The sequence below is a fragment of the Varroa destructor genome, unplaced genomic scaffold (genome assembly GCF_002443255.2).
Source record: "Varroa destructor unplaced genomic scaffold, Vdes_3.0 BEIS01000004.1, whole genome shotgun sequence".
Classification (NCBI taxonomy): Eukaryota; Metazoa; Arthropoda; class Arachnida; order Mesostigmata; family Varroidae; genus Varroa; species Varroa destructor.
In genome coordinates this window covers 12,982,917-12,996,434 of record NW_019211457.1, presented here as the reverse complement: position 1 = coordinate 12,996,434, position 13,518 = coordinate 12,982,917, and the positions used below count along the sequence as shown (strand labels likewise).

General features: G+C 42.1%; 2 protein-coding genes across 4 annotated transcripts in view; both read right to left on the bottom strand.

Annotated features, from left to right (window-relative positions):
* Window positions 1–17: 17 nt before the first annotated feature.
* Window positions 18–13,518, bottom strand: part of LOC111249342 (serine/threonine-protein kinase NIM1-like) — a 40,692-nt gene continuing 27,191 nt past the window's right edge. For 2 of the 3 annotated variants that reach the window (XM_086988117.1, XM_086988118.1), the window contains 7 exons: window positions 4,666–4,839; window positions 4,113–4,234; window positions 3,694–3,840; window positions 3,440–3,511; window positions 3,017–3,250; window positions 1,766–2,130; window positions 18–1,019 (listed from right to left, as the gene is read on the bottom strand). In XM_086988117.1, the coding sequence (XP_086844243.1) occupies window positions 746–1,019; window positions 1,766–2,130; window positions 3,017–3,250; window positions 3,440–3,511; window positions 3,694–3,840; window positions 4,113–4,234; window positions 4,666–4,839 (1,388 nt within the window). In that variant the 3' untranslated portion in view covers window positions 18–745. The remainder of the gene's footprint in view (window positions 1,020–1,765; window positions 2,131–3,016; window positions 3,251–3,439; window positions 3,512–3,693; window positions 3,841–4,112; window positions 4,235–4,665; window positions 4,840–13,518) is intronic. The other variant, XM_086988119.1, reaches the window with a different exon arrangement.
* Nup154 (nuclear pore complex protein Nup154) lies at window positions 6,368–13,294 on the bottom strand. The gene is made up of 2 exons (XM_022803092.2): window positions 11,276–13,294; window positions 6,368–10,698 (listed from the first exon to the last, which is right to left on the bottom strand). The coding sequence occupies exons 1-2, from the start codon at window positions 12,469–12,471 to the stop codon at window positions 7,806–7,808; spliced, it is 4,089 nt and encodes a 1,362-aa protein (XP_022658827.1). The 5' UTR covers window positions 12,472–13,294; the 3' UTR covers window positions 6,368–7,805.

The following is a 13,518-nucleotide window of genomic DNA, read 5'->3' as shown; positions in this document are numbered from 1 at the left end:
TATCTAATTTAGATTTTATTGGGCTGTCTAGCCGGCGCTCTGTAGTTTACCTAATAGTGACATACAGGTCATAATGCTTGTGCTGAAATCATACCTGACTCAAATCAGGATTTTTGGCCTTTTAAAGCATATTCCTCAAAGTCTAATAACAGCTTTGAATTTAGCATAGGGCGATGGCTTTCCGCTGCGTCAAATCAGACGAAAGTACGTCAGTTCAAAGAAAATTAATAATGCCATCTATATTCAAATAGATTATCTTTAATTATTTGGTGGTTAATAATAACAGATTCGACGAATCATCGATTAAGTACATCAAGTATTGTCTGAATATTCCAAAACGATTTTTTAATAACTAATATTTTATAATATTAACTCCGACATTTTACCCTTTGAAGCGGTATCCCGAATAACAAGCATCACCAAGAAGGAGACAGATGGAAACAAAGAATACATATTAAGATACCACTTTCCTTTTTCTTCTTTCCGGAATCTTGACATGTTTAATAGGAAAATACGATGTATTAAATTAGAATTTGTATTATGCTGTTCGCTAGATTCAACTATAAGGACGGTTTAGATATCCGGCGTTTGTTGAATCCGATGGTGCCTTTATGCCATTCGTAGTTTAACAAAATATACAATTCCATAACTTGTGTCAATGCTTCGAATATGCGAGCTGAGCGCGACTCGCTGCATTTGGGGTAGATTGGGCATCGACCCATTTTGGCCAGCGATTTCGACCATATCACAAAACAGCACATGCTTTTGAAATCGTCAAACCCGATTGCCGTTCCAACTGTATCTCGGGTTCTGCGGACGAGAGGGGCCCGGACCTCCTTATCCTGTTTTGTGTGTACGTAAAGTTGTCACCTGAGTAACTGCTTGGCCCTAGCAAGTCCTGTCTCGGCTTGTTTCGCCCCGACAAGACATGAAATCGTGATGGATGTCTAAGTTGCCCTGGTACGGCCCCGTACAACTCGTCACTATGGGCGGCTAATTGAAGTCGGTGGAGAAGAATTCTGTAATACAAGGGCGACATTGAAAAAGTCGAAAAGAGGCTTCTGCATAATATGTACAATAATAATTAACACTATAAAAGAAACGAATAAAAATTCGATTTGAGAGATGAAAGTTATAATGACTTAAAGGCTCTAGTATGTTAACTTGCCAGTTCAAGTAAGGCGCTTGCAAATGCGCCTTGCAAAGGCGCTTGCCAGTGAGACATTAAAGATTCCATAAAACTACAAGTAGATTATTTCATGAACTTCCGATTTGTCTTAATCAAAACATTGAGCAAAATTCAAAACACATCATCTCAAGCGTCGCGTTCCAGACTTCTGGTTCGCGGTGAGTACACCTCCTTTTCTCAGAAGTAGTGTAATTATAATGTGTGTGCCTTCTAAACCTGGCTTCCGCGGGCTAATTTCGAAACCAGGCGTGAACATCCAGTTCAGAACAATGCTTAGAATTAAAGCACTAGTACAAGGCATAAAATTCAAAGCATCGATTTTTCTTAAATATTATCAATTACTCTGGTTGCGCAAGGAATCGTTTTGGCATTTGCCCCCATATTCAGATTGCTTAATAAGCTGGGTTATAAACGGCCGACCTTCAAAGACTTATTTAGCTAACCGCGGATTCGAACTCCAGTTGCCCTAGTGACAGGCAACAATTTAAACGCACTCCTTACAGATATAAAATGGTATCGAAGAGAGAAAAGAGGAAAAGACAGAAGTGTCACAACGTTGATCACATGGCATCCTACCTGTATGTCCCCGTAACCATGCTCTTGGCCCCGCTATATTGACATTCGGCCATCATTTTATCGGTAATTCCAAACTCATTGAGTTGTTTTCGAACCTTGATCTCTTCTTTGCTCTGAGGAATCGTAATTGCAGATGCACTGCCCGTCGCTCTCATCTCCAAATCGTGGTCTTGCAAGGAACTTTGATCGGGTGGCTGATCTTCAATTCGCGGGCAAATGTTATACTTGTCAAGCGGCGTTGGAATGATTACTCCATAGAGAAATCTATGAGACTGGATTTGCGCAAGGGTCAACCTATCCTGCGGGACCATCTGCAGAATACCTTGAATGAGGTCTTGACATTCGGACGATACACAGGATGGTACCTAGGGAGAAAGAAACAGTAATCGGTTAAAGAGAAATTTTTGGAAAACGTGCCATGCTATTAAAAATCTTTTTTTACAATTTTTTTCAGAAACACGAAGCATTATCGAGTTTCATTGAATTGTTTACTATATTAAATAAATTATTATTTTTAAATAGTTTAGATACTATCGTTTTAGTAAAGAGTCGATTACGCATTAAAATCTAGCAATCAACAAACGATGAAGCAAATTGTAGAAGCATTTCAGATAGAGACGACAACAACAACCAAAAAAATTTTTTTAACCTAGAAATGTTCTTTAATAGCGCTGGTATCACACATAAGGTGAATCAAACTGGGTGCGGACCTTTTGATGAGATCATTAACGCCTCATTGTTTGGGCTAATTACTTCATAATACATAATAAATTTCCTTCATTCGCGTTTAATAGTAGTACTAGGATGAACAGAATTCTAAGCCTAACGAGCCGAAGAACAAGTAAAGCTATCATTGACATTGCAGTTATGGGCCATTTCTTAAGGCTCTATCGAACTCCACTCTGTAGATTATCAGGCTTCATAAAAAAATAACCGTTTTTCGTTTATCACGAATAAGCTTTTTTATACGCAACTATTTAAAATAATCTAGTTTTATTAACACATGTTTTATAAATATCGAGGGACTTCAATCGGGGACTTTCTGAATTTAACATGCAAGCACCGTCTTTTTACTGGCTGGCTGGCTGGCTCGCCAGCGTGCACAAACGAAATCAGAGCCGTTTTGAAACGTGATGAGGGCCCTTGATGTAATAATACGCAGTGGGTCCAATGCAGGCCTTAAATAATGATAGGGCTAATCATAACTCAGACCCAATTGAATTCCGCGCATCAATTAATCATCACGCTTACCTCATACTGACCCTCAAGTATCAGTTTTCTAAGCGCTGAAACGGTTGGCGCCGTAAACGGCATTAGGGCACTGACAATGAAATAGAGCATGACCCCCAGCGCCCAGATATCAACGTAAGGGCCAGGATATTTTTCTTCTCTAAACAACTCCGGAGCAGCGTATGGTGGCGATCCACAAAACGTCGTGAGTTGCTCCTTGAAGCTTATCGTGGTACTAAAACCATAATCGCCTACCTGAAAGAATGATGGCAAGGAGATGATTTATTAACTTCGCATTTCGAAATGAAAAAGAGAAAACAGATAGCGGTGAAGAACTTTATTGCATAGATATTGCGGGTTAAATATCATTTTATTGAAACGGCCATTCGGCAGCTGCGTGGTCTTTTTTTGTGAACCGAACACATACATTTCCAATAGACGTACCTTAACGTAGAGATTTCCAGCTAAAAAGACGTTTTCTGCCTTGAGGTCGCGATGAACAATATTCTGCTTATGCTGAAAAGGTAGCAGAAAATAGTTAAAAAAATACACATATTTTCAAAACAACTGACACACTCTCCAAACCAACGAAAATGATGATTGCGCGCTTGACGCTAAACGATAACAAAAAAAGAAAAAAAAAAACATATCGTGACTTTCTCGCGTCTTTACTTGGAAAACACGTTATTTGTACTCGCCATGTGGTCGACCGCCGAGCAAATCTGCGTGAAAATGATCTTGGCGTCACGCTCTGGGTATGCGCCTTTCGAAGAAATACGTTTGAATAGTTCACCACCTTCAGCGAATTCCATCACAAGGTACACCTTCGATAATGTTTCCACTACCTAGCATTGTTTCAAAATGAAATAATCGTTTTATGACTGTCAGATTCGAGATTTTCATAATTGTATTTAGCTTACTCCACTAATGACGATCTATAAGAACTAAAGGCGCTCACTTGCAAACTCCATTCGGATACACGTTTATTTTGCGCAAGGAAATGTACAGATGTATTCTGTTCCGCGCCTGGGTTTGTGGTATGAGATATTCTCGAATTGGTAATCATCTTTGATGACTCGTAAAATCGCTATGACATCCAGTTACGATCACGATTTACCTCGTATAATCGAATAGCATTTGGATGATGGAGCGCCTCCATAGTGGAAATCTCTCTGGTAAGCATGCGGTGGGTCTTCTGGTCTAGCTTACCTTTATCAATAATCTTGATAGCTACCTTTCCTGTAAGGCAACAAAATAATTAAGCTAACAGCCAAAAAACAGAATCGCTATACATGTATAGGGACGCTTTCAATGAACCACCGATGCTTGGCATTTTTCTGAACAATAAATACATCATAACATTACTGAAGTCTGAACGGCTCCAACGAGCGACCTTGTACTCGATGTTTTAGCCAAGCTTTACCTAAGTGATAAGCAACAAAGAAAGAATAGAAAATATTTATCTACTAACAATGGCCAATCGCTGCGATCTTTTATTTGAAAATAGCACATAATAAACAAGTGATTTTGGAGTCACCTATGCACATGACGCTATCAGTAGCTCTAAATATTAAACCAAATATCTGACAGTGTTGACATCAGCACTACGTGAGTTGGTTTTAGAGCCCAATGAAATACTGTTGCATAAAAATCAGAACGTATTCCCTTACCTTTAGTAAGACAATGTGTCGCAGCCTTTACTTGGGCAAAGTTTCCTGATCCAAGCTCTTCATGGATGCGATAAAGGCCAATTCTTTTACCCAGTGAAATTTGTTTTTGCCACTCATGGTTAGATTTTAATTGCTTGAGTAGTTTAGCATATGGAGTGAGGTCCTCGTCGGATTCTTTAAACATGAACACAAATCGACACACGTATAAAATACGATTATTAATTAAGAATTAATTAATTAATTTATAATTATTAACTAAAGACTAACCAATTGGTTAAGGAAACGTTTTAATTAAAAAAATGAGGCGCCTTGATTTGGCGCTTGAGGGCTGATTAAGCAAAAATGACTCATTTTGTGGCATCATAGAAAAGCTAACATTGTACCATTGTACGCAAATCATTTGAGGAGAAAACACACCAACCGTATCATCCAACGGTGTGATTCAGTAGCCAATGAGAAATCTTTAAAAAGCACAGAGTTATAAGTAGATTCTGTTTAAAACTTAACATGCATCTCGTTAATTCGTAGCGGGTTTCCCCATTACAAACGCCATTCTGCACTGCGCAAGTGTCAATACCTCAGGTGTAAGTGGCCTGTGCAGCATTTCCTGATAACTTTAAAGCTACTTTCTTTCCGCTCGTAAATTCTACTCTCATTATACCTTAATACGAAAAAATTAAACAACAAATAGAAGTTCTAAATATAATACTAAGTCACCGTCCAGTGGAGAAAATATTAAGTAACAGGGTACTAGTAGTAGTAAAATGCAAAGCAACTACAGAGCCCCTGAAGGTTGTGATGAAACACCCCAAGCACGAACGATTGCACGGTACCAATGATTATGTCATAATATTCAGGTCAAACGATGATTTCTCGTACGACATGGAATCTATACGAGGGAGACATAAAACACTACTCATACTTTTGTAGCTCCTGTTCATTACTACTCATTTACGAATATTGATAATATTCGTGTCATCGTATACTTCAGCTCAGGTGAAAGCCACGCGTATGAAGTGTTTGCGTTACGATAATTAAACCTCGCACTAATTTTTCTTGATAGGATTTTACGATACATTGAATGGCCGATTCACATCAATGATAAGAAATAATTACAGCATTAGGCGTCCATTTAAAATATCACTTATTTAACTCACTTATTAATGAACAATCAGAAGCGCATAGCATTCTGTTTGTTTCTTTAACCTCTAAATTTAACCATATCACTACTACATAAACAAATTATTATTACGAACACTACGATGCTAGCCTTAATCGCCGACACCAAAATGCGCTTTCCATACTTATAATTTTTTTAATTAATTAACCTATTAATTTAAATTAATTAATTAGAATTTAGTCCATTGTACACCATAGGATACATTCGTACAACTTAATTTTGGTTCATCACTAATTTAGTTTATCACTAATTTAATCAGACTTTTCTTGTTCTAACTTTACTGAATGTCTATCGTTCATCGTATATTTAGTCCAAATATCAGATCTCTAAAAACAAGTCAGTCATTGATATAATGAAAATAAAGGTCAATGATAACGTAATTATTTGGCAACATTTGCCGGGACTCGAATGGCGTGCTGCTGCTGCTGCACATTGTGTAAGCGTTCCCTTTGAAATAGTATTTTCATCGTACCTATCCACCCCGGACTATATATATATATATATATAAGCATCAGACTCTCATTTAGCATCAATAATCAGGTAACAATATGGTTTTATTTATGCATTGGCTTCTCTTTATATCATTTTAGAAAATCGATTCCTTAGTTCCTCACACTGATTGATCTGTTATCGTGTCCGATAGTGATTGTAAAAACCTACCTCGTCAAGCATTTACCTTCACATTCTATCCAATAAACTTAGTTTCGTAGTTAATACTCCTTTTCCTATATGGCCCTTGTTGATTCAACGGTATTTTCATTCAAACGGCCTTATCGTCACTTTTTTCAGTTGATCCTAAATAATTCTCAAAGGATCTCTGAACTGTGGCATTATCGACAAACCGGCCGCCGTACAATTCCGCAATAAATCCGAGTCCGTAACAATAATAATCTAGAAAGTATTTACAATGATATTTAGATAGACACAAGCGTCAACTTTTCGCACGAACATTTGCCTAGGCAAGCCAAACACACACGTGAACATTTCCCTTACACAGCCATATACAAGGCAACATGTGAGCGTAAAATAAATGTAATTTACAACTGATATCGGTGTCTTTGATATAATTGGGCTTTTGAAAATGTTCCATTGTTTTCTATTATCAGTGTTAACATTAATCACGCTGTGATACGGTTCCACTTCTGCTTAGTGGAAGAGCTCAATGTTTTACATTCGGACCTCTTTCTGTCTCTGCGTACGATTCTCTTTAACATTTTTTTTTTTTTTAAAATTTCAATTCGTGTTTGAGTGCGGAGTGGCGCATCTTTTCGAAGTGTCTCTAAGCACGTTCGCATGGATTCACGGCAGATCTACCTGTTCATGACTATACGTGTATCTGCTAACCGCTCGCATGTATCCTTTCAACGTCCGAAAAGCAACCAGGAAACAAAACTACCACAAATAGTCACATATTCCTAAAGATCTATGTAATGTTTCATAATAGTAACGTCGACTCGATTCATCACTGACTGTTGTTGCTTATTTTCATGTATCAATATCGGCTTTCTCCGGTCGCGTTTCCATCCGTGTGCTACGTCTAGTTTAAGTTGTTAGATATTATTAGGAATGAGACACAAGCTGGAAGTCAACTCTCAAGACAACCGTCGATCCAATCGAATATACGTTTTCGTCTACCTACACCTATAGCAATACATAGACATGTTTCAACCGCCTCTATTCGGCTAAGTACGTCGAAACTACCGGTAAGCTTAGATGCACTCTGTATTAATTAGGATTGTGTTGCTCCCCTGCACGGCACGGCACGGGATACAGAAGCTCCGCCGAAACGACGTGATTCGACGTAATCAAGCAACTTCGTTTACAATTGAGCGTTGGACTGGTCCGATGAAAATATTCGATGGTGGGGATGGATGGAAGGTATAACGAGAACGTTCCTTAAAGACTCTTGCAAAAGCTACAAAATTATTATCTGCAAGAAACGTTGAGATAACCGCGGACCCTAATTGGCAGGATTCCCGAATTGCTGGGCAGCACGCACAAGCATGCTTCTGCACCGCTGAAGGTCATTGTTAAGAGCCCTCATATTATTATCTGTAATACGGGCCTGAGTGTCGACCAAGTAAGTGTCGATGTGCCCGTTTAGGACGTTAATAACAGGGCGAAATTCAGCTTGAGGAATCAGGTCAGTACAGTCGGCCATTTTATAAATAATCCTCGTTGATATGATCATTAGATGCTCTCTCATACCTCGCATTTGCGGTCTCTGGTACAGGTCATAATAGATTCTCTCGATCGACGGCCAATCTTTGCCGCACTCAGCAAGAATATTAGCTAGCCACAATGGGTCGACTTGGGTGTTGAGGGCTATCCTTTCACAGTGCGCGACTATAAGCTCGACTGGGAAGAAGTTACGTCCGTCCTTAAACACTAGACATGCCTTGCGAAGAACACCAGGCAGATCATTCTTTCTTGATGCTTGTTCAATGAGCTTCGTCCACAAGAAGTTGATCAGATTTACGTCCGCATGTTCGACACACATTAACAGACGGAGTTGACACTCGGGGAGGTCGTACTTCTCCGCAAACTGCGTGTACAACTCGTTTATCGGGTACAGTCGCATCGAGATCGCTTCGCGTTCGTTGTTTGGCAAATGACGAGCGATTTCCTCTTGAATTCTCGCCACCTCAAGCGTCTCATCCACCTGCTGTTGAAGCTCGTTGGTTCCACCGGATTGTGCGCAGAGCGATGCCCTTGCTAGGTACGTCGTGCGAATCTCCAGTGGCAGCTCACCTTGCCAGTTGGCCAGATTTAACCACATATGCACAGCAGACTCGAGCTTTTTGTGGACTTCGTGATGGCGGGCAAGCAGCTCCAGCGTCGTGATTGAGGTTGGCTCCCTTTCGGTCCGATGTCGCAGGTATTTTTCTAGGCCTTTCGATCGTAAATTGATTAGTTTTTCACGCTGATCGGTCGCGAGAAGCCAATCGAATACGCACATATGAAGAAGCGGATCCTGTGACTCAATGCACCGCGTTAACATTTCATCGTACTTTTGCTGGTTAGCCACGTTATTCTCCCCGGGGTCAAGCTGATCTTGGGGTCGTACTTTTCGGTAGAGTCCGTCAAGCATCGCGGTCACGAGTTGATAGCACTCTCTGCGCGCAATATACGCTTTACGGCCCCGGTCGTCGTCTTGCGGTTCACCATGTTCATAGTGGTCGTACGCGAAATTGTGTGGGTCCACATTATGGGCAGCCCATAAGCAGATATTCAGTAAACCCTCATAGTACCGGGACGAGTCGAGGATGCGGCAGACCATCGATAGGTGCAACGCCTGCACCGAGACCTTTCGACAGAGTTGGAGCGCCTGCTTGAGCATCTCCTCTTTCTCGCGCTCGTTCGTGATCTCACTAGCCTTTGTGAGCATCTCGTACGCCTCCGTATACAACGCGTCCTCATTGCCGTAGATGGATGGACAGAACTCTTTAAGTTTATTAGAAACGACTGCCGTGGTTGCACCGTCACGCAAATATGAATCAACGATAGATGTCGCCAGCGCGCTCAGTAACTGCTTATCGCATAGAATGAATTCCCGCACAGTGATTGCTTTCAGATAGTTGAATAGTTCCGGTTTCATGTTAAGTGAAATCGCTTCGATATCATGTTCGGCTGTTACGCGCCATAAATTTAGAACTTCCATTGTGTGCGTGACGAGAACAAGTAAGTTGTTCACTGAGTTTTGCTCTTCGAGGATTGCTTTTCGCTTCCATTGCATAGCATCCGTGGCAGGCAACACTTGTGAGCGAATATACATGTTTGAGCCACCGGGGGCGTTGCAGAAATCGTGTAGGAACGTCTTAAAGCCGTGCAGTTGCTGAAGTACCGGGGTGAGTGCTGCTGATGTAAGCACCAGCGAAAGTCGCGCCCGTTCTCCGGCATGTGGCGGGGCCTCCTTCGCCAGTTGGCTCTCGAAGATCGGTCGAAGAATCCTCGAGAAATAGACGAAAATTGAGTCATGCTTGAATGAGTGTGCAAATGACTGGTTGAGCGATTGGAAGTTGGTCGTGAGACCGGTCATTGACCCTGGTGGATTATTGTTATCGATAATTTGTCCTTGCAATTGTCCCGGCTGGTGCGTAAGCGCCTGTTGCTGCTGCTGCGGCATCTGCGATGGCATTTGCTGATTCTGCCTTGACATGTCTCCAGTGTATGGGTGAATACCGGGATGTTGCATATACGTGGCAGCTGTCGGGCCAATTGGACTCACAGGAATAAACTGTGTGTTCATATAGGGGGGCGGGCGAAATGGCGTACTCATGGTGTGTGGCGCACTGAACTGCCCGCCTGCACCCGCGTACGGCTGCTGTTGTTGCTGGTGCTGGAAAGGTATGTTCATCGAGTTCATCATCGTCTCCTGAGGATGCGTATTCGGGAACGGCTGACGGAATCCACTGGAGCTCGGCATCGTGAGTGCTACGTCAAGCTGGGGCTCACCGCCGTAGTAATTGAATGCCTCGCTGGCCCAACGTGACACCTGCGGGACGATATCGCCATCACAAATCAACTGCAAGCACATGACGCATCCTTCGAGGTAATTATAATACGCGAAGAACGTCTTGATCGGATCGTCGTGCAGGGCGCCGCGACTCTCGCTTAAGAGGTGCCGAAGTTGTTCCGTTGGCGTCATCATCGAGATGATCTGACAGCCTGCGAGAGACACCATAACGAAGCGTGATAGGGAATTGTGACTGCCCTGACGCTTCCGACGCCCTGGCGTATCCGCTGGCGAAATTGACCAAATATTTCGATCGACGACCATAAAGCTATACGTTTCGACGAATTGATTTGCGCGCCGGAAATGCGCGAAATGGTCAACTGCGATGAGGAAGTGTCTATTGGAAATCATAATAAAAAAAAAAGAACATCTTTCATTAGACGAAAAACAGGATCATTTCGGAACTATACAAGCATATAAACATAGTTCAACAAGTTAATAAACTTGATTAATGATATTTCACAAAGGTCAAGTATATGTGATGCAAAACTACCGTAAGAGAACGACAGAACTTCATTATCTGTTTTTATTCTCCATAAAATCAATTTGTATGCTTTCATGTATGCAGCGGAATCTGTGAATGAGACACAGCAAGTTTAAAAAAATGACCAAAAAATTGGATAGATAATATCGACACTTTCTGTAACTTACTACTAATTACTTTCGACAATACCTACTTTGAAATAAACAAAAATAAAGGTAAAGTAGAATGCTTAGCATATACCCTGGGTCAAGGATGCAATACTTACGATATTCATTTTTCTCCTTGAAAAATGCTTACGTATTGTCTAACGTTTTGTAGTGTAAGTATCGACAATAAATTTACAATCATTTACCTCGCTGTTACTATAGTTCATTGAATTCATCAGAATTGATACGTGGCATATTTTCCAGCAAATATATACATTACGTACCTGTTTTCGTTTTGCTGGTCAATCATTAACGACGCAGATTCAATGTTGAGCCCATTTGAAATCTTGGTAATTTTATGTGGCAATGCCAATGGTAACCGAACATGCAGAGTCAACAAGAGACATGGCCTTCCAGTTTTTGTTGCCGGTTCACACGTTGTTAGAAAGATCCGCGCACCGGACTGCGTGAACGCGACCAGATGAACGGCGCCAGCTTCGTCCACCGGTAAACTTTCGAGGTGAATCACTCGACGAATTTGTGTCGGAACGCAATCTGTTACTGTTTTCAGCAGGGTATCCTCACCCGCTGAAGCGACATAGATCATCTCTTGACCATCCTGACCGAGATCATAGACAGAAATGATCCCTTTATCTGAGAGTGTGTACAGAATTTGGCGAGCGTTATCGATACAGATTTCAGTGACAGGGTCCGAGCCACGGAAGAGTGCCGGTAGCAGGTTGTTGAGCAGAGGGAACCGTGAAGAACAGTTTGTCAATTTACAGAGTGATTGGAGCCAGCCGCGTTGGGCGAAATAACTGAATTCGTATAACGAACCATCCTGACCCCCTAGAAAAATGCGGCCGTTTCGTGCGCCCTTAATTTTCGTAACGACAATATTTTCAAGTGGATAACTATAAAGTGGTTCATTGACAAAATGAAGCTCGATGTCATTATTGGCCGAGTTTTCAGCCAGTGTCACACCGAGTATTGCCACTTCGGAGGGAGTCGCTACAGCCAGCAGGTAGTGGACGTGGCTTCTGAATATGTTCGGTTTTGGTCGGACCAGATCGACTGCCAGAATTACGTTCTCAATACCGTCATAATAGACAACGCCTTTACCAGTGCGATAGTTCCAAATAACCAAATCGGAGTCGACAGCTGCCCATGCCCTTTGAATCTCCGCGAACACTCCCGTCTGAAATTGGCACCGCATTCGTTGGAAGTGTTGAACGAGCTCCGGCGGAAGCGTAGTCCGGTTCTCTTCGCGGACAATTTGACCTAACGGCAGTTTAATATAGTCCGTTTCGCTGAGACCTGACCGGCTTGGATTAGTAAAACAGGCTTGCCCTCCGAGGGCATCGATTAGCTGGGATGAGGCTTTATCACGTTGCATGTGCGCCATCAAAAGCCCCATTGATGTCTCGATCCGCTCACGAGAACTGGGCATAGTCTGCTGTTGCTGTTGCTGTTGATCCATGATGGCTCTATCTTAAATTTTGCCCTCTGTTAGAACTGTTCAGTAAGTTGAGGTGAATATCCGTTGGTACGACTTGATTCCCCACTGCTCAAAATAGGGAAACACGGATCGAGCTATCAAATCTCGTTCTGGCGTTTTACTTTGGCACTACTACAGACATGCAACAACAACCGTCAGACTATTAAACTCGCGAGAACCTTTTACGCTGTGCTTTCACAAATCTTAGGTTTCCACTTCGGAAGCATGTGTAGATAGGTAGAGAAGACGTAGAAAAAAGTAAACAGTAGGTTAATTCTAACAACCTATCTGGTTTGTTAGCTTTCTGTGGGCCCCGATTTTAATCGATTGACGCGGGTCAATTCGGCCAACATCGAGGAGGTGCAAAGAATGACAATCTCAAAGCAATCGGCGATCATTGAAATCGAATTTACCAAACACGAAACGTAACGATCTAATACCGTTTCGTTTGCTGCGAGTGTCTTAGTTCAAACGAAACCGTTTTTTGCCTACAGGATCCAATAACACAAGCAGGAAAGGGTATCACTTAAAGCCCAGCGGTTGGCAAACCCTCACACGGGTCCCGAGCGAAGGTGAAGAAATCGGGTACGGAAGCTCTGCCTTCAGATCATTTGGACCGCAGCTAAGGTTTAAGAAGTCTCTGCTATTATGTTGAGCCAGCGACACCATTCACTATTGAGTCTTTGGTTTAGCGCGGCACTCGTAGCGAAATTCCCTCGTACCGCCGACACCACACTTTAGCGCTCACACGCGCGCCCAAACAAAGAACAACACCGACTCATAACAACATCGGCAAATCCGACTGGCGGACAGACACAGATCGGGAGAGCGGCCAGGTGACGCGGTTACTACTCGCAGGCAACTAGATTTAGCAAGCAGAGTCAACTACTTAACCCGGGAGAAACAGCGCGACCGTGGATTCGCAATTATAGAATAGAGAACAAAGAACAGTCTGCAATGGATATTATTATTATCATCAATACTACTAAGAAGAGCATTCTTTCATAAAGGTAAACAGGAATCTACATC

Coding starts and splice junctions, on each gene's coding strand:
- Nup154 (XM_022803092.2), bottom strand. CDS start 12,471: ATGGATCAACAGCAACAGCAACAGCAGACTATGCCCAGTTCTCGTGAG. Junction 10,699..11,275: donor GACCAGCAAAACGAAAACAG/GTACGTAATGTA, acceptor GATTTCCAATAG/ACACTTCCTCATCGCAGTTG.